The sequence below is a fragment of the Paramormyrops kingsleyae genome, chromosome 22 (genome assembly GCF_048594095.1).
Source record: "Paramormyrops kingsleyae isolate MSU_618 chromosome 22, PKINGS_0.4, whole genome shotgun sequence".
NCBI lineage: Eukaryota > Metazoa > Chordata > Actinopteri > Osteoglossiformes > Mormyridae > Paramormyrops > Paramormyrops kingsleyae.
In genome coordinates this window covers 15,835,366-15,861,299 of record NC_132818.1, presented here as the reverse complement: position 1 = coordinate 15,861,299, position 25,934 = coordinate 15,835,366, and the positions used below count along the sequence as shown (strand labels likewise).

Below are 25,934 nucleotides of genomic sequence, written 5' to 3'. Positions count from 1 at the left end.
TGAAGTACAGTATCTTTTCTGTCACTGAGTGTTATTTTTAAGAACAGGCATATTAGATTTTTACTATAGTAATAGAGACCTTTATCATTCAACCATTTTCAGGACAGCACAATGGTTAGTATTGTAGCTGTGCACCTCCTGGTTGTAGGTTTGATTCCTGTCCTGGTATGGGTGCTATATTGCATTTTGTCCCAGTGTTCATGTAGGTTATCACCAGATTCCTCCTACAGTGAACTGATATATTTTAATGACCCAGTACTGATCATCCAGGGATAGACTGGCTTCAGTATGACCGTAACACTTGTAATTTTCTGGCAGAGACAAAAAGAAATAGAATCTTAGCTACCGCTCTTTATTTAAGTGTCTAGAAAGACAAACAAAAATGTATGTTACATGAACTGACATAACGACCATCTTTTTCAACAAAATGAAAATGAAATCCTGTCCAAATAATACAAAACACATTTTCCCATAATTCCCAGCAAAGCACAGGAAATAAAACAATGGTAGTACATGTCACTGTGTTACATCTGGAAATGACAGGGCGGGGCGGGGCGGATGGATTTGGGGGAAGGACACAAGGAGTGCTGCAATTCTGGAAAAGAGTGCCCCCAACCTCCCCCCCCCCCCCCCCTAAGGGGAGACCGCTCTCCAAAAAGATGTCAGATGGAAGACAAGAGCTCGGGGAACAGAGATGGACGGAAACACGGGGCAGCACCCCAAACAAGGCGTCACACTGCTGCCCCCGTGATCAGCTCCTCCCCGTCATCACCGTTTTCCTCTTCTATGCCATCCCCCACTTCGGCCACCTCTTCGCCACCCCCATCCCCCTCTATCAGGGAATCCTCCTTGGCCGCCTGTCCCAGCTCCTCTCCCTCAGCCTCCTCGGCCCCCTCTTCCTCCCCGCCGCCTCCCTCCAGGCCCTCGGCCGGCCGTTCACTCTCCGCCTCGTCTCCGCCCTGGTGCTCCTCCCCGTCGTGGCCGTCGTTGGCCAGCTCTGCCTCAGGTGCGTCCGCTGCGTGTTCGTCGGGGTCCTGCTCATCCGGGTTACTGCTGAATGGGTTCTCACCCTGAAGACGACGGGAGACAAGAGTGAGATCCACATAACCGCGAACTCGCAGGAAACAGTCTTGGAGCACTTGCGCAGGAGGGGCTCTACCTTGAGGTAGAGCTCCAGCTTCCTGCTGATGACCTTATGGTTCAGGATGCTCCGGGCTACAGAGAGGCTGGCCCTCTTCGACTGCTCCATCATCCCCTGGTTCAGAAGCACAGATGGAGAGATCAGGTTTGGTAAATACTGAATTCAGGGGCTTCCTGTCTGCCTAAATCCAGCGATGAGATCATCAGGACCTCAACATCCAAGGTGGGGGTTAAGGTACACTGTCGATCACTTTGCCTCATCTCACCACAATAACTGCCTGGCACCTTTAATAATTGCGCAACATTTCTCAATGTGTCCAGCAGGGAGGCACTGAGGCAGAGAGGCGCTCACCTTGCGGTGGAAGTTGTGCTCAGGTGACCTAAGGTGCCTCTGGATGAGGTGCTGCTGCATGGGGATGAAGAGGTTGCAGGCGGCACAGTGGGCAGCTTCTACCTTCCTTAGGAAGTGCTCCATTCCCAGGTCTACAGGGACACGACACACGGTTTATTCAGCTGCTTTTAAATCACTCAGCGATGGTTTGCTCCATAGGCTGTGGAGCCGTACAGATGGGAAAAGCCCCCCTGGAGTTACTGAGAGATAAAAACTTCAGACACGCCTCATGTATGCAGACGTGATTCGATTGGTCCATGAGCAGATGCAGACAGATGCACCAAAATGGAGCCTCCTTACCTCGGGTCAGGTCTTGATCTTTGTGCACTTGACAGATGGCGGCATTTAAGTCATCGATGTGCTTCCTCCTCAACTCAGTCTTCTTGTACTTGTCGTTCAGGTACTCCTGCCAGAAGCACAAGGTTCACAATCCTTTTTAGTGCCAGCTGGACTTCCGGAACACTTCATCAAAATGCCCAGATGGGACTCGGCGGCTCGGGAGCAGGGGAGGTCAAAAGGTCAGAGGTCACAGGGCACTCACTTGCAGGAAGTCGGTGGTGGGTTTGGACAGCTTTCCACACAGGAACTTGAATTGTTCCTTGTGAAATCTGCTCTCCAGATGGGCGTCCATTTCATCGCTGTAGAAGGAGCGGTACTTACAGACGGAGCAGGCAAACATGAGCCTGTAGGCGGGGGAACGAGGGCAGGAGGTCAGGCTGAGCGGGAACAGGCCTCCATACCGACATGCACTTTACATCCCCATTTACTCCTCATTAACATGTTGCTCACATCCATGTGGTAACACCATTGGTTCTATAACACACTGCCGCAGTCGGTTGATGACCTTTGTCCACTAGGCCACAATTCTTGTCAAACAGTGAAACTGCATTTAGAGAACAGGATGGCTATCTAACTTTTGATATCACTTCCCCTTTGTGTGCCTCAATGTTCTGTCAACGTGGAAAACACAGGAGGATACAACGTGTCCAATCCCCCCATCCCCAAGAAGCACGAGAGGTGCAAACCGCAGCATAAGCAGCGAGCGGACGGTTCTGACCTCTGAGCGTTAAGTTTGACCCCTGACCTCTCAGGGAAGCGGGTGTTCCTCTTTCTCTGCTTGGGCGTTTTGTCCTGGGCGGGTGACTGCTTGCCCTGCAAACTTTTCTTTACCTGCGCGATCTCCTCCTGCATCGTCAGGGCTGGCCGAGATCAGGAACAAGGGTGACAGTTAGCTAAGCCAGAGGGACTGAGAGGGACTGACATCACAGACGAGAGGGAGACAGAAAACACGGGCAGGCCTTACCGTCGCCTTCTGTTGTGGCCGACTCCTCCTGTGGGGGCAGAGGGGGGGGGGGGGAAGGTGACCTTCCTGTGTTGTCACACACATGTATGCACGCGCAACTAAACAATATCAACACTTGAGTAAATTAGTATCGTTACAGTATCAACAATTCTAGCAAAATATTTCATCACTGAAGATCACAGCATGCAAACCAGCTGCAGTCATTGTAACTACTAATCATAATTTTCCTAATTCCCCCGTTTTTAATTTTACTCTTCTTCATCACCAGGACTGAAGCTGGCATCAATTCCATTTACACAGAGGCAGGGGATCACTCTAAACGTTTATTATTCCTTACTGTTGCAGTGTCGGGCTCTTCTGTTTTCACAATAACCTCCTTCCCCTCTGCAGGTCAGACCGAGAGACAGGAAAAAAAGTGTGAGTCTCTCAAGAAGCATGTTACAGGGGAGTGGCATCCTCTCAAAGGATGGCTAATCAGGCCATTATCTATGTATAAAGACCAGATTTGGCGCAGGCTGGGGTGTGTGTTTGTGGGGAGGGGGCAGGGGCAGTACCGTCGGCCAGCTCCGCCTCTCCCAGCTCCGCCCCTTCGGCCTCAGCCTTGTCCGCACCAGCCTCCACGTCCTGCTCCACCTTTCTCCTCTTCCTCCCGTCTCTCTCTGGTTTCGCCTGCTGGGTGCACCGCACATCAGCATGCCCTTCTCTCTCCATCCCCCCCCCCCCGCCCGCCACCGCTCGGTTAAGCCCCAATCTGGGGCCCATCAGCTGGAGCAATCAACATTCAGCATGAGCAAGAGACGACCGCAGGGTCATGGCCGCGTGTACACGCGCACACACACACACAGGCACACACACACATCTACCACCATCACCGTCAAGCGAATATCCGGCCGGCGACCTGCAAGCAACGTTCCCGATCGTCCACCCAAATGCCGCTGGTGCTAAAGACCAAAAAGCTTTTCTTTTAATTACTGCTGTACCTGAGAGACATACTCCCCATAGAGACAGACAAATCAGAACAGCTGTCTGTAGCCTTACAAATCATAAACACATGTAAAGCCACTATTTTTGTCACACAGTTATTGGAAGATAATTTTGTTTAAAACAAAATTTAAGACTCCCATGAGGAACACTAGGCCCTCGCGTTTCCAGGCATTAGAACGCAGGCAGGCATACACACACACACAGACACACACACACACATACCACGCGTCAGACAGTGATCCCAGAGCTCAGAGTGGACCTTCAGTCTGCTCTGGATCATGGTGGGCTTATGGCCTATATCCTGGCCCCTCACGTAAAAAGGACATGAAGGGTAGCAAGGGGCCAGATCGATGAGGTCACTGTGCTCGGTATCGGTTAGCCCAATAGAACGCCCCCAAATATGAGTGGGATTATTAGGAGGGAGCCTATCATGGGGGCTCGTTCAGCATGGGGGCGGGGCCATGGGGACAATAATAAAAGTTCAGTGGGAGGGCTTTGCATTAAGGGGTGACGCCTTTTTATAGGAAGGGGGCAGGTGGTGGGGGGGATTGGGGCTCCACCACCACTCCAGGCACATGGCTGCTGGGTGGGGAAGGGGATCCATGGCGGTACTTACTCGGTTGACGGGTCTCTTGCGCCCGCGCTGGTGCCCCGCCCAGGCGCCCCCTCCAAAGTGGCCGGCGCCAGGGTAGTCTTGCGGGCTGGGGCCCTGCCGGTACACGCCCATCTCAGGGTACATGTGGTGGGACAGGAGTGACGGGGGCTTGCCCCGCCCCCCCGGGAAGTGGCTCCCGGGGCCTCCGCCCAATGCGGGCTCCTGCCAGCGCCCGAACCCGGGACCGCCCTGTCCCCTTACTCTGCCCCCTGGGGAGCGCTGCCCTGCCCAAGTCGGGCCAGGGTAGGAGTCGCGAGGCTGCCGCGCCATCTGGGGCTTGCTGGATCCAAATGAGGAGGAACCTTCAAAGCTGCCTCCTCCGAGGCCAGCGCCCCCCCGCTGGCCCTCACTGTAACCATAGTTACTGGATCTGTAGAGATCGCGTGGGTTTAGGGAGGAGGGGCGTGAGTCGAAGGACTCGTATTGGTCAAACCTGCAAAGGAGTCGCAGAGCAAGAAGAGTGAAGGTGTGACCACCAGAGACCATGCCTTTCTCATACATGTTTGAGACCAAAGGCAAATCAAAATACAACCAATAAAGATCTGAATACAGTGGCAGACTACTTCTCAGTAGGGTGTTGTGACCACAGCATGCCCCCCTCCCCAACTCAAGACAGGGATTGGCTGTCTTGGATCAAGAGGTCAGCGAACTGCCCAATTGATGGGCTGCTTTGCAACAAGGTGCCACTGACACTACGGACACTCTCAAATTGATTGGTTGTCCTGGATCAGGTGGTCAGTGACCCAGCCAACTGACTGGTTGCCCTAGACCAGTAACCAGTGCATTATTTCCAGAGTTTTCTATAGGCAGTTCTTCTATATAGGGTGTAGGGGCACGGATAACTGGGTGCAAGAGTTAACCCGACAGCAAACTCTGGCATGAAGGGTGATGGTCGCATAGACGGACAGACAGAGCGATGTCACCCGAATGAACGAGATGGGACGGAGTGGGCAAGCGAACTGCACCAGAGTAGGGAGAGGAACACAGTAGAGGGGGATGGAGAACACAAGGGACAACGAGAGCTTTACTACCAAAGATATGCATGTTAGACACTTCTGAAAACCATGAGTTTTAGTTACTCTGTATAATAAAGACACATTTGAAAGGCAGATTTCAGCTATTCTGTGTGTTATGAGGTGAACTGGAATAGGTGTAGCCCTGTAGACCCCTTCCATCTCCAAGTGAACAGGCCAAAACGCATAAATCTTGAAGACCAACTGAGATCCCCAAAGAAGCGCATGCATGCTATCATACATATGCTGCGGTACGCCAAAACTGAGAAAAGTGCCATGAGATGCATTATGGGAGAGAGCAAAGGCAAACAAGTGGACAGCTATGAGAAGCCATGTCAGTCAACAATAATATGAGGTCTAGGTGAAAGAACAACTAAAGTACAGATTACCTTAAACAAGGGTCCCCATTATCATCATTACCACATCTATCAATAACAAGTATCTATCGCACACACACCCAGACACACAGACATAAGCACACACTGCTTAATTTTTAGTCAGATATAAGCATGCAGGAGAAATGTCACTGGCAAGCCGATGGCTCATTGGTCATTTAGACTCAAGTTTTGGCATCTGAAAGCCAATTCCCTATAAAATGGCTATTACTCTTCAATTAGCAACCCAATGAGATGTACATTGTAAAATAGAACCTCACTGGTCGTGTGTGACCTACACCCTTCCACCCCACCAAATAATTTCACCCAAGATGTGTTGGCTATCACAAAGGAGTTCTTGATAGTAGGTGTAGTCTGGATAGGGTTATGGGGACGGTCTCTCTGTCTAAGCTCACCACTATAGGCTGATTTCTAAGTTGCCGTGTGAAGCAGAGGGTGAGAATGGGTACAAGCCGACCTAGGGTTGGAACATAGCCAGCTTCTTCTGGGGACGACGGAGAATGGGGAAGGTATGAGGCTACGTGGTGTCATGAGGAAGTAAGGAATGGGAGGAGGTGAACTTCGAGAGAGGCCGTGTGGGGGTCAATGGTCGGCCTGCGTTACCTATCGTTGCGGCCCCCTCTCTTCATCCCCCCTTCCATCTGGGTCAGCATGTCCAGGCGCTGGTTGATCTTGGCGATGACGGCGTCAGCACTTGTGCCCGTGGGCGAGGCCACCGAGCTCCCGCCGAAGCCCCTCTTCATCAGTCCCGCACCGCCGCTGCCGTAGCCTCCCCCAAAGCCCCCGCCTCCAGACAAGGAGTCTTTGTAGCCGTGTGAACCATAATTATCTGAGCCTGAAGGGGGCAGCGGTGAGGAACACACATTTTTAAATACACAGGAATCACACCATAAACATTATAATCTCTACAGGAGATTAAATCCATTGATTCGGTAAAAATCTAAAATGATGTGCTGGAAATGAGAGAGTTCACATTAACAAATGACAATACCTATCACTCTGATATAAGGGAATTATCTGTACATTTTCAAATACCCTTACCCCTGCTGGAAGAGTTCCCACGGCCCCAATTCGAAAAGCCTAAAATGAGAGGCGAAACAACACAATTTAACTGCTGGTTCAATACCACAGCCCTATAAATACATTTTGTAAAATGATGTGCTTTAGAATGAAAGCTTGGCATGGAATATAAGCACGCACTAGCAGAAACTACATTCCTTTCATTGATGCACTACTTTAGTTAAACCTTAATACTTGCCAATTTATATTAACCAGGTAACTGATTATACATGACACAGATCGTTCAGCAGGTTATTTCCACCTCTGGCCTTGCCGCTTATGTTCAGTCAATAGATTTAAGTGCTTCCTCTGTATTTTAACTGTCACGTTTATCCACAGCGTGCAAGTGCAGAGCTGCCTGCTTTTGTGAGTGATTACAGTACTGCGTGCTGGGGATATGCAGTGCAAATGATGGCGTGTTGAAACACGCTATGGATAATATAGACAATAATGATAATCTCACGATCATCTCACGAGCCGCCTGTCTCGAGATGGGGAAATCATGTCGCGAGCCGCCAGTTAAAGGGGCCGTCGCCACAGCGGCCGGGAGCACGGCGGCCATTTTACTCCGATGCCTACTGACTCCATTTTAACGCTCACAATGGAGAAAACGCTCTCCAAACATTAGGCGAGCAGATGCCAGACTACCATCTGACATACCACAAGGGCCCGAAAAAGCAGACCTGTGTTTAGCTGTATATCATCCCGCGAGGGGTTTCCGTCCAGGATTGGATAATGTTAGCAAAAACTGTGTTTTGGTAGTAGAGGCAAATAACATGTCCGGGACATATAGGAAACGTGCCCTGCAGCCCTTGTTTGCCATAAACTCCCGTTATACGTTAACTAAGTGTACCTTTGGCAGCCAAGATGTACGCAACACGGGGGAGGGGAGGGGGCAACCGTCTATAACCGGCTACCGAGCAGCGAACCGCTCCTTAGCCTATTAATAGGGTTAATTTGAGACAATTGTGCTGGCTTTTTTTTTTTTTTTGCTTAAGGAGCTGGAGAGGAGACCTGTGGGTTATTATCGCCCAAAGACCGAAAAAACGTACTGGGGGATCTCGAAAACAAAGTACTCATCACCTCCCCCCAAAAAAAGCAAGAAACCCAGGGACACGATCCCTGGATACGTTACCTGTGCCGAAGCCTCGGTTGTCCATGTTGTTAACTGCCGAGGACTTGGTGCAGGGCTTGAGGATCTCCCGTCTCAATCGCGATGGGGAGAACACCGTCCGTCCGCAGAGGGCTGTACCTCGCAGGTCCGCTCGGGTTACTTGTCTCCGGATTGGAGCTCAATCCCTGCGCCCTCCTGACGTCTCCGCCGCGGTCAAAACGGCTCAAAACAAAAGGCCCTTTAGCTCCCAATCCTCAGAAAAACGTCTTAAAAAATATTTGTTTAGGTACAAAGAGACGGACAAGAATATTTTTTCAGCGGTTTATCAAGAGGTTAATACACTTGGTAACCTTCTTGTCCGATACCAGAAAGCATCTACTAGCAGCGACAAGAACGAAATAAAATAACTTCAACAAATAATTATTTGCATAAATACATATTTAACACGGGCCACCACAAGCAGCGAACGTAGGTTACGTTTCGCACCAATTCACGTTGGATTCGCAGCGTCCCCGCCGCATTACATAGACCCGCCTCAATGACCCGTTCTGTAAAATTGATTGGACGTGTTCGGGAATGACATTTACCGAGAGCCAGTTAGATCAGGTTATACCGGAAGTGCAGTCAAGGTTACAGCCATGGGAGTCAAAATAGAAATTTTCCGGGTATGTATATGAAATAATTTGATCGTTTGTGCACAACCTTTGTAAATTTTCTATTTATACACAGACCGAAGAAGCATAAACGAATGATATAATATTGTACATATGTAGCCACAGTTTATGGAGATCAGTTTATACAGTTTATGGCCGCTAGAATTGCTATCCATAACCGTGTGATTGCTGGTCACGTAACGTAACACGTAACGACTAACACCGGTTAAGTTACTAATTGTTCTGTAAAATTATAAAGTATTATGATAATTTCATAAAGTTTATCCAACTAAAATGTAATATTTTATTTAGGAAATATTGTATATTTTTTAATATGGAAATATATTATATTGTATAATTTACTTTATTTTGGAAATATTGTATAAATACCCGTATAAATACATGTATTTATACAATTTGATCTCACTGCTTCATTGAAAGTGATCTGTGAGTGTTGACAACGCGGGTTTTCCCCTAGATGATGCTGTACCTGTCTTTTCCTGTGACCATGTTCTGGATCTCAAATCAGGCGGAGTACTTTGAGGAGTATGTGGTGAAAAGGAAGGTGTGTGTGACGTCAGTGTTCCACCTTTCCCCCTTTCCGTTTTATAATCTGGACCGATGTGTTTCCCATCTAGATGAGTGGCGTGCTTCATGTCTGATATTGCTGTTACTTTGAAGCATTCTCTCTGGGAGTCTGTAATTAACTTCTCAACATCTGTCTTATACACTGCAATGAATCATATTTTTGTTCACATTCTTTTTGTGTTGCAATGAAAAAGGCTGCTACTGGATGGTAGTGAGGCACTGTGACAGGGTGATTCAGTTGATAACACTGGCGATTTGCACCTCCTGTGTTCAATGTTCACATCCTGCCCCCACACTGTGTGTGTGAATTCTGCACGTTCTCCCTGTGTCGCTTGTGGTTCTTCAGACACTCTTACGACAAGCAGTTAGGTGAATTAGCATCCTTAAATTGCCCATAGTGTGGGTGTGTGTATATGTGCTGTCATGAGCTTAGACCCCTGTCTTGTATCTTGAGTTGCATGGGACTGATAGATAGCATAAAATAAGAGACATTCTGAGTCAATCTCACCTGTGCACTGAATCTAATATGTTTCATAGGCTGAGGAATGTCCTAATTTTCATGTTTCTTTCCCTTGAAAATCACTGTCTGGCCCTGCCGTCACCCTGAAGAGGGAGATCTACCCACCGGATGAGGAAATCAGGGTAAATGTTTAGCAGTGAAAACATTAGCAAAGTAGATGTTTACTTGGGCACGTGAAGCATTTCCTGTATCACATACACTATTGATGAATAGAGATGATAAACATGGATTGTCTTTCTTATGGGTAGAATGAATTCCCTGAGTAATACAGATGGGGAGGGTAATAATATCACAAAGAAATGCATTGTACAAAAAGGCTGAATGCCTGGCATCTGGGCTATGGAGTGGGAAAGGGGTGACTGGGTCTGTTTTGGGAGAACAGAGGAAGGAGCTGGAGGCCTTTAAGGAGCGCATGCGAGAGCGCAGGGAGCAGCGGCTGCTGAAGCAGGTGGGACTGGCAACCGAGGAGTGAGGAGGAGGAGGAAGCTGAAGAGGGAGGCCTTCCTGCTTTATGGAGCTTGAAGGTCATCAGGGGAGGAACTGAGGACGGAGAAAAGAGGCATCAGGTCCTGGCACACTGGTGCCATAAAGATCCCCTGAATAATGGATGTTTGATTGGACATGGCAACCCTCATCCCTTGTACATTTTGTACTTCTGGTGTATGTTATATTTTGATTATTTTTTAAAATTGAAACCTATGTGGTCTTGAAGCCATGGTGATATAAAGTTATTTTCCTCCTTTTTTTAAGGTGGTGGTGTAAAAATTAAAATTGTAAATTGTGAAAATGTGTGCTATGTTTTCACCAGAATGTATCTGTGAAATATTATATAATATAATGTCTTAGCATGGTGCTTGCAGTGACATATAACAACCAGAGAACAGGGGCCTGTATTATGAATCTGGATTGCTGGTTTAGCCGGATAACTTGTCAGATTTAAACTGACTCCGTCTTTGTTCACTTGCATTTAGCCCAGTCTACCTTAAATCCAACAAGTTAACTGACTGAGCAAGAAATCCTGCTTAGTTATACAAGCCCTAGAGCACGGATGGGTTAACGATGCAAACAGTCAAATTATTAACAATGATAAATGTTAAGTGTGCCGTATGTGGTGTGGTGCTGGATACCACCGATATCAAGTATCATTACTTAATTGATTTTGGGGCTTAGTGAGAGTTGGAGTCTCCAGATATAGTGCTCAGTTGCTGGGGGATGACTTGGTCAACTTGGCCCAGGATCACCAGCTGGATCTTCTGCAAAGTGTGGCTGCCGATTGGCAGCTTTAAACTAAACTGCGACATTAAGAGGGACTTCAGTTCATGAATAATCATAGCCAAGAATCACCCATGGGCCTACACCTGGGGAATACCTCATGATATATGAAGCGTAGAACCGCCTTCGCATGTATGGATGCCTCTTCGGATTTGTAACGCGTGTAATGTGGGAGGGGTTTGCAAACCGCAATTTGACTCCGCATAAAGTGATGCGATCCACAATGAAGAAAACCCTGCAGGGTACAGTGCAGTGGAGAAAGACGTTCAAGTGCAGCAAGATGGTCAGCGCCACCTCTGGTGTCCTAGGGTACAACATGCTGTTCTCTCTCTTCCCTTGATGTCATCTGCCAGCTCTTATAAACACTCTGTCCAATCTCTTAACAATCTTGGACACTCTTCCTTGCATTAGTCATGTTGTGCAGCTGGTGTAATAGTACAGAATTACAGACTGGCTGGGTGGTCCTCAAGATGGGGATGCAAACAGCTGGCTTATAGGGCGAAACCACAGTGAAGCAGCAGTGTTCCTCTGCATGAGCACATAGGCTTGATCAAAACAGATACAAAGTTTATGTATTTTATTGGCATGGTGCAGGCCAGCTCAGCAGCCATCTTGGTAAAATCTCTGTTTTGTTTCTCTGTCCGTCCAATCCAGAAATTCTCAGGAACACTGCCATCTACGAGTTTTTTTAAGTTCCTGCAAACACTGTAGGAGGCAGAGCAAACCTCACCTATTCTCTTTGTTTCAGGCTTATTTTTGTATGGCCTGCACTGTCAGCTGACGAGTGGCAGACTGGGTGCTACAGCTGAAAGGATGAAGGTGGAATATCAGTGATCAGGGTAGGACACACATAGGTGGATGCTCACGGTGTGGTGCAGAGCCTGTATCAAGGGTATTTTGACTCCATATGCATGCAAATACACAATATTTAACTAGCTAAATGCACCATTCAGAAAACAATGCAATGCAAACCATCTTCCTGTGAAATAGGAAACCACATCAATATAGGCCTTTGAAATTTAGATACAAGTTACTCTTTTGGATGCCCTAACCTGGAATGACAGCTGCCAAACACAATGAGCGTGATGGTGTGAGGATACAACCTGCTTATCTCTTTGTCTGAACCACGTTAAACCAGATGAAGGGCTCACCCTCTATGTAGGACAGGGCAGATTGATGAGACTGGGTCACTTACAAAATAGGTAATGAAAGAAGATACGTGTCCTGAAAACAACCAGTGACAAAGTAATTTCAGTCTCTTAGCTGATGCTTTTAATAAAAGTGACTAATTTAAAGAGTTGGATATATATATTATTATGCAATTCAAGTATCCTACTACAAAATGATTCAGCAGGATCCCTTCTGTGATCTAAGGGATAGGGTACAGTACCTCACAAAGCAGAGAAGAGATCATTGTCATGATCATGGTTTAAAAGGATAAATGATTGGTGGGGAATATGAATGAACACTCCACCCCATACCACAAATGGGTTTCTCTCAGCTGGCAGTACTCAGAGCAACCTGGAATCAACATGAAATTCAATGCTTAGCAAATTATAATAGTTTCAAGAATATTTTAACAATGCAAATATGGGAAATATTACTTGGCCACTTTAAAGAAGACCCTTAAGTTATTTTATTGGAAAATATTTTGTACAAAAAGCAAAATCACCAAAACATACCATACACAGCACAGGCAAATGTCTAGCCCAGATTGTGGTCTGGAATTCCAGTTGTTGGAGGTGGGTGATTGTATCAGTGTCCTGGATCAAGATGAGACGTGCTGCAATCTGGATATCTGGGTCTAATCATTCATCTGTTAGGGCCAATAGCGATACACAGAAGGGATAACACTATCTTTCACAATTATTTAAATGTATTTCATTTATATAAGAATTATATAAATGCATGGTTTCCTACTATTATGCATACTAAACAATACAAGCTTTAAAAATTAGCCAAAAATCTCTCACATAGATAGGGAGGTTGCAGTTAAAATACAGGAGATAAATTTATAAAAACTCACAAATAATGGGCAGAATATTTTATTAGTTAATACTATATGGGGCTATTGAGAGATTCTAAAGACAAGTATTCTAAAATAACATCATAGGGAAAGTAAAGTGCTGTAATACTGGTATCAATTAACTTAGGTAATTAGTAAGATGACTATCAGCCACATTACAGAAGACAAGCAAAACCGAGTGGTCAAGTGACATCACTACCTACCTGGTCCCCGGAAGTGACATCACCGCGCTGATACATTTACACACTGCAGTGGAAAAAAAAATTAAATACGACAACACGGAAGTGGCAAGATGGCTCCAAGTGGCTTGAAGGTAGTGGTAGGAGAAAGTAAGTGACCAGTGATTTAATGCAAATTATCGTGGCGTCCGCTTTGTAAGTTCGTGCAAAGCGAAGCAAAGGAGCAATTTCATTTGGGGCCTTTTATTAACTGCAAGCACGTTGTTGACGTTGATTACGCGACAGGTGCCTAGCAAAGTGCCTCGGTCAATACAGCAGTCATAGACTTCCTTATTTGCTTCAAAAGAAGCTTTACTCAAAACGATATCAACAGCTGATCAAAATTGTCTTATTGCAAATCTTATGGGTTATTTTAGTTTATAGTCATGCAAGTTAGTAACACTGTTACCTATTTCTTGGCTGACTTTTGAAGACTTAATGGTGTAAAGCGCATTTGATTAAGCGCTGGGTGTTGCCCAGCCGGTATATTTTTGTGAGCCAATGCTTCTCTTGTCCTTTACAAAGTTACACACACCATCTCAGTAATGTCGTATTAAAATAATGTGTGTCAGTTTCCTAGATTACCATAAAATCTTGCTTATTTCACAGTTTAAATTTGCAGTTAATAATGTTTTGTTAATATCTGGCTGTTGGCCATTTATTTAAACTCATTTTTTTGGAAATGTCAGTTTACACTTTAGTCCAAGTGGAGGACAGATGCAATAGGTGTGGACTGGATCTGGACTGTGCAGAAGTCATGACAGCTTGTGCCTAATTTGTACTTTTTTCCCTGTTAACTGATGTGTGCAATACGTATTTAACTTTCTGTGTATACTCGTGTGTTACTAAACATTTTGTTTATAGGCCGTTTATAAGTTTAATAACGAGTGCTGTTTTTAAAAAAAATTCACCATGTTTTACTGTCAGAGTTCAGAAAGCCAGTTTTCTTTTGCACACTAAAATATTGGCAAGAGCTTCTAAACGTTTTGCTATCACATGGCAGTTAAGCTGGCAGTAAAACGCCCTGGATCTGTCGGAAAAACCCTTTTCAGTTTCTCCAAAGACCCATTTATAAGCACTGCTGAAAAGTGCAGTTAATGACTTACTAATGCAAGCTTTGTGTAGTTAGTTTCACATATTGCTTTGCCTTTTTTTTTTTTCTTTCTTTTTTTCAAGTCTTTGATATGTTTTTTGGTCACATGTACTGTATGTGGCCGTGATGGTGTGGTTGATTATGGTTAATTTTTAAAGGGTGTCAAATTTTGGGCTGTGTTGTTTAAAAGGGCTTGCAAAATCAAACACCCACTGTGCATGCACTAAAGACTTTATGGAAAGTTTTTTTTTTTTTTTTGTCTTTCTTAAGGTCATACTTAAAGCTATGAGTGTTTTACAAGGTTGTTGTCTCCCGCTGGCATTTCTCATTGTTTTGTAATTTGGTTTGTTCCGCATCGCAGTAATTTATACCAAATTACCGAAAGAGTTTTGATTGGGTCCAAACTATATCTATCCTGCAAACTCCTGCTGATTTGACTGGACATTTCATAGTCCCTCTTTGGAATCCTCATTTCTGAGTTTGTGCATTTTCCTCTATTAGTTCCTCTAGGCAGAACAGCCAACCCACGTCTCTCTGAAGCACTCAAACCATCCCCCCATTGCTCCTTCTTCTAGACCTGCTTATCACATACAGGGTCACTATCCCAAATCCAAAGCAAACCAAAGACTTGCCTAAGACTACCCCCAACGCCCCCCCCCCCCTTTTTTCTCAAGCATTTGACATTTAAATAAAATGATCAATAAAACAATATGGTTAATGGTGCTAGAATTCTATTAATTGGTGAACCGACTTAAGATGATAGTGTTTTGCGGTATGATTTATATGGTTATTAACCACAAGTACAGAGAGTCCATAAAAGGTAAAATCCAAGGATGGGCACGGATCTGCTGAAATTTCAGGAAACATGAAGCATCTTTATGAAAGTGGTATTAAAAGCAGCAGCTGCGTGATAGTAATGGCAGAGAGACAGCAGGCACAGCCATCGGGTTTCATTGTGGCTCTTATTCAGCTTTGTAGTGGGACGTCAGGGTTCATGACCTCTTTCTCCTTGACAGAAATCCTGAATGGAGTGATCAAAAGTGTGAAGAAGGATGGAGAATGGAAGGTAGGAAGAGTTTCTGCAGTGTGACTGTGTGCCGTCAGATTTACTCATCGAGTGCCTGGGTCATGAATGTTATCTCTGCTCTTTTCTTCCGCTTCTCTCTGTCGTTTTCTGGGAAGGGTGATCAAAGTGATTTCAAAGGAAGAGGCAGCTAATGCAATGAAGGGGACAAAAAAAATGAGTGAGCAGGAGGCCAGTTTGTGTTGGTGAAATCAGAGCCTCCCTCTTCCCTGTTTCCCCCTCCAGGTGTTGATTGTGGACCACATGAGCATGCGGATTCTGTCGTCTTGTTGCAAGATGTCTGACATCATGGCAGAGGGGGTCACAAGTGAGTGGGGTTCCTGGGGGGCGTGTCTGTGTGTCTGTGTCTCTGTGCATGCGTCTGGGGTTGGGAGGGGACTTGCGGGGTCTGTGTCATTCAAATGGCAGTAATCTAGTTTGTGGTGGAATTTGTCTTTGTTACAGGCATTTGATTGTTTTAAATGTGGAACAATTACATTATGCTTGACATTTATAGCTCTTTGGCTTTATTTTTTAGGAGACTTCATGTTTAATTGTTGCATTTTAAAACCGCTGAGGTAAACAGTAGATCAGGGCTATTTAAATCGCGGTCCTGAAGGGCTGAGCACTGCTGATTTTCTGGCCTTCCTTTACCGGTGAGCCAGGTGTGAAGCCTCTGGCCAATCAGGATCAGTAATTTATTACACTAACTGAAAACTTGGCCTGGATTTGGAACTGAGGTCCATATTTGAAGAGCCCTGGCGTGGATGGTCAGGCTGGGTTTAAGGCCTCTGTTTTTTTGAGGGTGGTCTTCAGTTATGTTTGGCTTCTCCCATACTGTGTTTGGTGGTTATGAGAATACGGAGGGGTTGTTTGCGTACTGGGTGTGACGAGCTACCGATCGAGGTGTCGCTTCACGTTTTGCAGTTGTGGAGGACATCAGCAAGCGACGAGAGCCCATCTCCAGCCTGGAGGCCATCTATCTCATCTCCCCTGTGGAAAAGGTAAGGTGGAAGGGGAACTCGACCCTGTCAGGCAGCCACAATTGGCAGTGGTGTCTTAATGGTTAGGGAAGCACACTTGTTTAAAGTTTGCTGGTTCGAATCCTCGACCAGCAAGGCACCACTGAGGTACCCTGAGCAAGGTACCGCCCCCAAGCACTGCTCCCCGGGCGCTGAATTAGCTGCCCCCTGCTATGTCACATTGTCACATATGGGTTAAATGCAGAGGATGCATTTCATTGTTGTGTGCTGTGGTGTGTCGACGATGACCACTGATCACTTAATTCAAGTTCAAATTTCAACTGCTGATTTTATTCACCAACTATCTTTGGTGTTATGTCAGTTACCTATAGATGGTACACAATTGTGAGCAATTACTTCTGTCAGTTGCCAACCTATTTCTAAAATAAAGTACTATATGTTGTGTATTGTTAATAACACTGAAAGCTTCTCCCCTATACCCTGTGTTCCATTTTTGCCTCATGCAGTCGGTCAATTCTCTCATCGATGACTTCAAGGAAAAGGCCTTTACCTACAAAGCTGCTCACGTTTTCTTCACTGACAGTAAGAAATGTCCTGCTGTCTTTATAGGTTGATCGATAATCAGGATGCACTTAACTGGTACTGAAGAACGCATTCGCCGTGCAAAGCGACACGCGCAGCAGTTTCTCGTGGCAGCACAAATGCGTGTTTATTACGTGCATTCAGGCTGTTATGGCAAGAAATCAATGTGCAGTTTAGCCTTTATGCCGCAAAAGAAGCACAAATTAGCCACACAAAAGTTAAAATGCGCAGTGGTTTCTTGTCAAAACTGCTACGACAAGAAATTTTCACGCATATCACTTTGAGGTGAATGTGTACTTGCGTACCAGGTATGTGCATCCCTGTCTATAATACAGGAATAGCTTGCTTTTAATCCCTTGATGCACATGTGTTTTTGTGTGTCTTGCAGTTTGTCCAGACGCCCTTTTCACGAAGATCGGGAGATCCAGGGTGGCACGGGCTATTAAAACCCTGAAGGAGATCAATGTCGCCTTCCTGCCGTATGAGTCCCAGGTTGGTATCGGTGTCAATCGGCGTCAGTTTCACAGCAGTCTGTCATTGGTCACTGTTGACTCCTTCCCCTGACCCCGCCCCTCCCTCTTCCTGCAGGTGTTCTCATTAGATGATCCCAGCTCCTTCCATCTGTTCTACGGAAAAGTACCTGCAGAGGAGCGGACCAAGAGGCTGGAGGCGCTGGCCGAGCAGATCGCCACGCTCTGCGACACGCTGAAGGAGTATCCCGCCATCCGCTACCGCCAGTGAGGGCCGACACAGCGACAGTTAGCGCGACAGCATGGCCGCTCGCGTCCATCCGCTGGTGCTAATTCTGTGGTGCCTCGTAAGTGTGTATAAAGATGCCTGCTCTCTGCCTCAGTGGCCCGGAGGAGAACGCCAAGCTTGCTGAGATGGTGCACGATCGACTGATTGCCCACAAAGCCGATAATCCCAGTATGGGGGAGGTAAGCATTGTGCCCCCACCACAGCCCCAAACAAAACATATCCAGTAGTTTATTAGATGCCTTTATTGCTTGTGCATACAGTTGGGTACTTCCTGTATGCATCCTTGTAAAAAATGGGACAGTAGTTTGCTGCTTCAAGCTCCAGGAGGCAGTTTTTTTGGTCGCAGGCATTACCACCCCCCCCCCCCCCCACTCCCAACTGCCCTGCCAGCTCCTTTGAGGTTTAATTTGGGAAGGAATTGTACCAGGGCCATTCTGACAGTTAAGATGATTTATTTGACACTGAAGAATACTTTGCTCTTCTCCCAGTATCTGTTTTTGCCATTTTAAAAAGCCAGTGTTTCCCAACCCAGTCCTCAGGGACCCCAGACGGTTCACATTTTTGCTCCCTCTCAGCTTGCATGCGTTTGTTGGGAATCATTGGTCTAAGCTGTTGTTGGCTTTTTCCTCCCTTCCTGTATTTTCTTCTCTCTCTCGCTTTTATCTCCAGTTCTCCTCTCTTGTGATTGCCTGAAAAGCTTCCTCTTTTGGATGGATCTCCAAAGGCATGTAATCCTTCTTTCCTGTCTCTCCCATGTTTCCTCCCCGCCATGGATCACCAAAGCTTCTGGATTGCTTGTGCTCGGTTGTGCGGCACCATAGTGAAGCTAACTGTAAATAAACATAAGGATGTGTTGAATTTATACAGATCACTAACGTTTGTGTGTCACAGTACGCATCTTATTAATATTTTAGGTGCACCACTAAGCTGCATACCAAACTGTGGGTGTAAGTAAATATCGGTACAGTGCCGAAAAGCCAGCATCCGGACAAATGTTTTGCCCATCATCTAAAGCCCTGGTGATGATTGTGCATGTGTCATGTAATCGCTAATAGATTGTGATGTTATCGCGACAGCCCTAGCGATAACTAAAATATTACAGGCCTGGGGCAGCGTGTGGCTCAGTGGGCTAAACCTGTGTCTCTTGTAATCAGAAGGTCGCTGGTTCAAGCCCAGCCTCAACACGTCTGCGGGTCCTTGAGCAAGGCCCTTAACCCCCAGCTCCCTGGGCGCCACTACGGGTGGCTGCCCTTCGCGGACAACTTACTCTATAAAGAGCAAGTTGAAGGAGGCATAAAGACAATTTCCCCATGGGGATCAATAAGTATAAAGTATCGATCGATCGATTATTTTGTGTGTAAGCTTTCTTTGTGTGTAAGCTTGGCCTACTTTTCCTTACAAAGGTGATAATCGCAGGTTAATTACTGTCAAATACCGATACCGGGTTAATTGTCGTCTGATATCGTCAATTAGCGATAATATGATCATATCGCCCAGCCCTAATATTTATAACTGAAGAAGTGGGAAGGTCCAGTCATAGGATTGGGTTTTGTGTTTTGCTGCCAGGGTGTGGACAAAGCTCGCTCTCAGCTCCTGATCGTCAATCGTGGGTTTGACCCCGTGTCGCCCATCCTGCACGAGCTGACCTTCCAGGCCATGGCCTATGACCTTTTGGACATTCAGCAGGACATCTACAAGTGAGCTTCTACCACGCTTCCCTGTACCTCTACTACAGCAGTACACCTACTATACATCTCATAATTACACTCTGCACACTTTTGCATTCCGCAGCACATAAAAGCATAGTTCACGTCTCACACTTAATCTACAGCAGAAGCTTTAGCAAACCTTAAATTAAGTCCACGTCGTCATGAGTACTGGAGGAGGGTTTGTATCTGAGCAGTGACGGTGCACTACATTACTTCATCTTGTGTAATTATTCATGTCTCAGGTACCAGACAACGGGACTTGGGGATTCCCTTGAAAAAGAGGTTCTCCTGGATGAGGATGATGATCTCTGGGTCCAGCTGAGGCACATGCACATTGCTGATGTCACAAAGTAGGAACCATACGTCCGTGCAAATGTAGTCCCTAAGTGTGTCTTGATGTTTTGATGACATCACTCTTTGCGACATCAATTCCACAGACAGACATAATTTTCTGTTAATGTGTGGATCTAGAGTGTTCTGATCATTGTCTTCCTTTGAGATAGGAAGGTGATAGAACTTTTACGGAACTTCTGTGAAAGTAAGAGAATGTCCACTGACAAGGTACGCCACTCCGCACTCAGGCTGACTTTTCATCAATTGTCTTAAGTGACTCCAACATTCTTGGGCTGTACTTGACTTTGGGTTGTTTATATATATATATATATATATATATATATATATATAACAACCCAAAGTCAAGTACAGCCCAAGAATGTTGTATATATATACACACACAGCAAACTGGTCAAATTTGCAGACAACACCAAGGTGGGTGGTGTAGCAGATATTGAACTAGCAGCACAGAGGCTACAGTGGGATCCTGATTTAATTAGCGACTCGACTGATACCTGGCAGATGAAATTTAATGTAGACAAATGTAAGGTAATCCAAGCAGGGAGCAGAAATATTAAGTACATATATTTTATGGGTTCCACTGAAATAAAGATGATTATGAGAAAGACCTTGGTTTGTATGTTGATGCTTTCATGTCCTACTCTCGCCAATGTGGGGAAGCAATTAAAAAGGCCAATAGGATGTTGGGTTACATCTCTCTCTAGGTGTGTGGAGTCAAGGGAGGTGATGCTAAGATTATACAATTTGTTGGTAAGACCCCACCTAGAATATTGTGTGCAGGTTTGGTTACCATTCCTTAAAAAGGACATTTCTGCCTTAGAAAGGGTTCAACGTAAGGCTATAAGAATGATGTCTTGTCTTAGAGGAACATCTTATGATTAGAGGTTAGCTGAGCTGAATCTGTTCAGCCTCTAGCAAAGGAGGCTAAGGGGGGGGCATGATCTGGGTATATAAAATTCTTACAAGTCTTGATGCTGTTCAACCAAATACTTCAATATTACTTCAAATACAAGAACTCGTGGCCATAGGAAGAAATTAGCGGGAGAATAGTTAAAACTGGATTTGAGGAAGCACTTCTTTACACGGTGTGTTGTTAGAGTATGGAATAGTCTTCCTGCTAGTGTAGCGCAAGCTAAAACCCGGGGTTCCTTTAAATCAGAGCTAGATAAGATTTCAACGACTCTGAACTATTAGTTAAGTTCTCCCCAAATGAGCTAGATGGGCCGAATGACCTCCTCTTTTGTAAATTTCTTTTCTTATGTAATTATGTTCTTATTTACTCCACTAGGCCAACATCAAGGACCTCTCTCAGATGGTCAAGAAGATGCCTCAGTACCAGAAAGAGCTCAGTCTGGTAAGTCATTGTTTCATGCAGTCATCCCACTCCTGTCCCTAATTCTGTCCATTTTGGCTGGTGGTTGACAGATTGTCACATAATCACCACTTATTGTGTTTCTTTGTGCTCGATGCAAACTCTGCTATCCTCTACTGCAGTATTCCACCCATCTTCACCTAGCTGAGGCCTGCATGAAGAAGTTCAAAGTCAACGTGGACAAGCTCTGTGAGGTCGAACAGGTCAGAGCTATGACTTTCGAATTTGAATTGATCAGTCCAACTTGGCTACTTAAAGATGTTCCCACAGACTCTGACCAATCAGCACCCTTCGTACTACCCCATGTGGTTTCTGGTGTCTTACATCATTCGTAACCAGCACTCCAGCCAACCACAGAGATAATCAGTCACACAGAAGGAACATGACACTTTGACCTGCTCAGGTCAGACACATATATCATTTTCATCAGTCAGAATAAACCACTTAAAGATTTACGGCACGTGCACGCCACGATCGCACCACGTGTCTGGATTTGAAGCCCCTTAAAGCACTTCCTGCTAGATGTACAGTACTATGCATAAGTCTGACAGTCAAAAGAAATGATGTTTAAATGACGGTGTCAAGCTACACTTTTATGTCTGTCAAAGTACGTCGGCTTAGCCATTTCAAAACCTGTCATCACCCCAGTATTTGGCGTCAGTAACTGTTTGGAGAACAGATATACATTTACTACCCAGATAAATAGCTTGAACCATTTCCTTTGACAACCTTTGACTACGGTACAGTATCTGGATCCTCAGTATGTCTGCAAAGGGGAAAGGCCATAGGATGGCTTCATTAAAACATTTCCAGAACGTTCTCTTGTGTGCAGGAAGTGTGTTCACCATTTAGGCCTCGTGCACAAACGTGCAAAAAGCTGCCATTTTCTCACAATCCAAATCCATTCTGGTTTGGATGTCATTTTCACTTGAGCTACTTTTTTGCTGAATGTGTGACATTTAATGGTTATTTCTTCTGTAGCATTGTCAGCCTTGATATCCGTGCACTGGAACTGTATTATGTCAACTGCAAATGCCAGTGTTCACTGCAAAACTGGTCAGAGTAATCTGCCTCAGAGGCAGGGATTAAACAGTTGTGTGTTTTTTTTTTTTTTTAAATTCTACCCACCCTCACTCCCTGTTCAGGACTTGGCTATGGGTACTGACGCTGAGGGTCAACCCATCAAGGAAGCCATGACCAGCATTGTTCCTGTGCTGCTGAACAGCGAGATCCATCCGTATGATAAAATCCGCATCATTCTGCTCTACATATTTCACAAGAAGGGTAAGTCTCCATAATGGCTCCAAACCTTTCACAAGAGGAAGGATGTGTCTGTGTTTTTGCATTCTTTTGCAAGCAGAAGGACAGACCTTCACGCGTAATACTCGTACGTGCATCTGCCAAGTTCTGCCCATGCAGAATTTATTCTAAAACTTTGAATATTCTAAAACCAAGAATAATTGGTTTTAATTCAAGAGGCAGTGTTGTTTGCATTTATTTTTTTAAATTTATTTACCAGATGCTTTTATCCAAAGTGACATATTTCTTTTGAGAGAGCAGGGGTTAGACAGGGTTAAGGGCCTTGCTCAAAGTCCCAATGGTGAAACCTTTCTGTAAACCACAGGATTTGAACAGTTGACCACACGTCACCCCAGAAAGGAGACTGAAAAATCAGTCCAGATACACAACGAGTAATCTCTCATCACTCAGCTGCTTGTTTCAGAATCAGCCATTAGCTTGTGGACACCATGGCCTGGTTGCCGTGTGGTAGTCACGGTTATCGGTCTCCACTCAGGCATCGGTGAGGAGAAGGTGACCAAGCTCATCCAGCATGCCAACGTCCAGCAGGACAGCCACATCATCACCAACTTCCAACGGCTGGGCTGCTGCATAGTCTCTGGGGTAAGAACTCGAGTCGACATCCAGCACCATCAGTGGAGGCTGATTCCAAATCGTCGGTCCTGCAGTCCAAAGCTGCTTGATATAAAATGAATGAGTCCGTATTATTAGGTGATTAATCAGTCTGTGAATCAGTTATACTCGCATATTGTACTATTATTTAATTATGGTAAGATAAAGTTTCCTGCAAAAAGTATGATTTGGTGATTCTCCTCCTAATACCGAGGCCCTCAATCTCTCTGAAGCTTCTTCTTCTCTCTGAGACGTTCTGTAGATGCAGTGAGAAGTGAAGCCTGCATATCTGATCCAAAGCGCAGTTCTAGCTGCAGGTCTTCTCCAGGTGCAATAGTAATGTTCAATTAGGGTTCCAGTTGGACTAACCTTGTCTGTCTGGGGCTGCTTCAGGGGGCTAATTCTGGGAAAGTGCTACCTGCCAGGAAAGAGCGTTCAGAGAGCACATACCAGCTCTCCCGATGGTCACCCATCATTAAAGACGTGATGGAGGTAGGAAGCTGTTTCCTTATCTGAATCGGCACTATAACTTTCAGCCGGCCTGTCTTCCTCTCTAGCCTACATATGACCTTTTTCTTTTCCCAGAATGCTATTGAAGACAAGCTGGACAGGAAGCTGTGGCCGTTTATCTCAGACCCAGCTCCCATCTCCACCACACAGACTGCCGTCAGGTGGGTGCTGGTCTTTATGGTTCCACAGGAAGAGGCGCACCTAGGCTGGCCAGCGAAGATTTTTGGGCACATGTGCGGTTAGGTATTGTGATTGGAGGGCATGTCATTAATGTCAGCCGAGAACAGAGACCGTGCGTGCGTGCGTGCGTGCGTGCGTGCGTGCGTGCGTGCGTGCGTGCGTGCGTGCGTGCGTGCGTGCGTGTGTTGACCTACTGTTTTGCTTCTCCACAGCGCGCGAGTCGGAATCTGGCACAAGAGCAAGCCAGCGGCGGAGTCCCGCAGCGGCCCCCGGCTCATCGTCTTCGTGATTGGGGGCGTGACTCTCTCAGAGATGCGGAGCGCGTACGAGGTCACACGCGCCACCGACGGCAAGTGGGAAGTCCTCATCGGTAAGACGGGGAGGTCGACTGTCTAAATTTGGGCATGTGTTACGATAAACATCCCGGCTCACGGGCCGCTCACGAGTCTCACTTCTGCAGGCTCCACCCACATCCTCACGCCCACCACCTTCCTGGACGCCATGAAAAACCTGGACGAACCTTCCCAGTCTTCGTAACCACTCCAACCCCATCCCCGTCCGTCTGATGGCTGCGCCCGACCCTGATGTGTGCAGCTCTGGCTAGCCTACGTTTGTTTTGCTTACCCCAGCACACCAATCAAACCGTCCCGTGAGCGCCTATTTCGGATGCTCCGCCCCCCCCCCCCCCCGTCGTTCAAGTGAAGTGGAGCTTCGTTCTCCTTCGCCAATGTCAATAGTGGCGTCTTCAAACGTTGACTGTCACGTTTCACGGTCACAGACCTGCCATTTCCCACGCTCATCGGCAATTAGCATTTTCAGTCCTGGCATTTCCTGTGATTTTACCAAAAATTCCAACTCAGTCTGCCAAAGCCCATCAAAAGGATGCAATCAGCACATTGTTTCTTCCTCCATTAAATATTACATATAACACTTGTAATCTGTGCACTATAGTCGACATGCTGTGGGTTACACACAATCTGTTGTCAACGCTTGCATAAATTCCTGCCTGGCTCTGTAGCTATACTTTGCCATTTTTAGAGTCTTACGCATATTGACACACATCCTGTACAGTTTAATGCTATGGCAGATTAATGATTTCTGTATTCAGCTGGATTTGTTCCACTTTTTGCAGTGGAAGCAGGTTTGATTATATCTGTGGCCTATTGAGGCCCTGTTATTCCCATTCTCACTTTCTGAGCAAATTATAAAATATTCAGAGCAAAGAATAAAGACATCAGATATTAAGTGAAGGTTTCACTTCTTCGATTAAGTGGAGCTTTTTAGCATCTATTTACTCTGTGTTAGTTGTCTTTAGAATTATGCACTTAAATGGACTATATACAGTTTATATAATATAATATATTTGGTAAGTGGCTGCGGGTCCGTTTATTTTCTGTTGGTTAAAAATAAAAATGCACATGTATGTTTCTTGTTGTTTTTGCACTGACCTGTTACAATGATCACAATCGGAACATGTGGCATGGATGAAAGTTGTCAATGATATTGTAATTGAGTGCATTGAGTAAATGATATCAGCCTTCGACTTGGGCATCTATCTTTGCTTGCATCATTGACCCCATGTGTGCACCCTTATTTAAAGCACAAAGCTAAACTCTGTGTGTGATTGGTCAATCTCCTTTCTGTCATATCTTGGGACTATTGAGTGGGAATACTAGGTTTGTTCCTCTGAGGTAAGGTGCAGAAAACATTCAGCTTTGGCAACCTGAATTGTGCGGAATTATTTTATCAAAATTGATGCGTCAACCAGTCTAACCAGGAATGGACTAACTTCTCTGGGGGTGCTAGGCTGGCATGGGTAGGGGGTTGCCCTAAGTGGGCCACTTTTTTGGAGCTGAAAGAGAAATGAGGGAATTAAAAATTATGTATCATCACTAATATGCCCAAGTATTGTTCACAAATTTTTCACAATTGCTGGGATCTTCCACCCTTAAACCTGGGTGCGAAGTGAGGTAATTACTGCTGACATATTGTCTATCCTGAACACACATTGCTGTAATTTAAATGATAGTATTTTATATCCCTAAGCATAATTTACAGAAGCATTATCTTCATGGGGCCCCTAGTCT

General features: G+C 45.7%; 3 protein-coding genes and 1 long non-coding RNA gene across 5 annotated transcripts; 2 read left to right on the top strand and 2 right to left on the bottom strand.

Annotated features, from left to right (window-relative positions):
• Positions 1–336: 336 nt before the first annotated feature.
• akap8l (A kinase (PRKA) anchor protein 8-like) lies at positions 337–8,560 on the bottom strand. 2 transcript variants are annotated; one of them, XM_023821901.2, is made up of 13 exons: positions 8,076–8,560; positions 6,923–6,961; positions 6,485–6,716; positions 4,435–4,906; positions 3,389–3,506; positions 3,172–3,218; positions 2,835–2,862; positions 2,589–2,730; positions 2,073–2,214; positions 1,832–1,937; positions 1,493–1,623; positions 1,160–1,255; positions 337–1,070 (listed from the first exon to the last, which is right to left on the bottom strand). In XM_023821901.2, the coding sequence occupies exons 1-13, from the start codon at positions 8,098–8,100 to the stop codon at positions 732–734; spliced, it is 1,917 nt and encodes a 638-aa protein (XP_023677669.1). In that variant the 5' UTR covers positions 8,101–8,560; the 3' UTR covers positions 337–731. The 2 variants fall into 2 exon arrangements, with proteins under 2 accessions (XP_023677669.1, XP_023677670.1); XM_023821902.2 differs by having other exon boundaries at positions 3,389–3,503.
• A 43-nt stretch (positions 8,561–8,603) lies between these two features.
• On the top strand, positions 8,604–10,602 carry pet100 (PET100 cytochrome c oxidase chaperone). Its single transcript, XM_023821971.2, has 4 exons — positions 8,604–8,719; positions 9,186–9,272; positions 9,905–9,937; positions 10,198–10,602. The coding sequence occupies exons 1-4, from the start codon at positions 8,693–8,695 to the stop codon at positions 10,285–10,287; spliced, it is 237 nt and encodes a 78-aa protein (XP_023677739.1). The 5' UTR covers positions 8,604–8,692; the 3' UTR covers positions 10,288–10,602.
• A 1,747-nt stretch (positions 10,603–12,349) lies between these two features.
• LOC111849255 (uncharacterized) lies at positions 12,350–13,447 on the bottom strand. Its single transcript, XR_002839483.2, has 3 exons — positions 13,317–13,447; positions 12,770–12,903; positions 12,350–12,608 (listed from the first exon to the last, which is right to left on the bottom strand). It is a non-coding gene; the product is annotated as an uncharacterized lncRNA (long non-coding RNA).
• On the top strand, positions 13,346–25,390 carry stxbp2 (syntaxin binding protein 2). Its single transcript, XM_023821904.2, has 19 exons — positions 13,346–13,442; positions 15,441–15,490; positions 15,734–15,815; positions 16,415–16,491; positions 16,977–17,052; positions 17,441–17,544; positions 17,641–17,789; positions 17,906–17,990; positions 19,378–19,508; positions 19,763–19,870; positions 20,024–20,081; positions 21,163–21,228; positions 21,369–21,449; positions 22,392–22,530; positions 23,042–23,148; positions 23,551–23,649; positions 23,743–23,828; positions 24,060–24,217; positions 24,308–25,390. The coding sequence occupies exons 1-19, from the start codon at positions 13,406–13,408 to the stop codon at positions 24,382–24,384; spliced, it is 1,770 nt and encodes a 589-aa protein (XP_023677672.1). The 5' UTR covers positions 13,346–13,405; the 3' UTR covers positions 24,385–25,390.
• Positions 25,391–25,934: the final 544 nt, after the last annotated feature.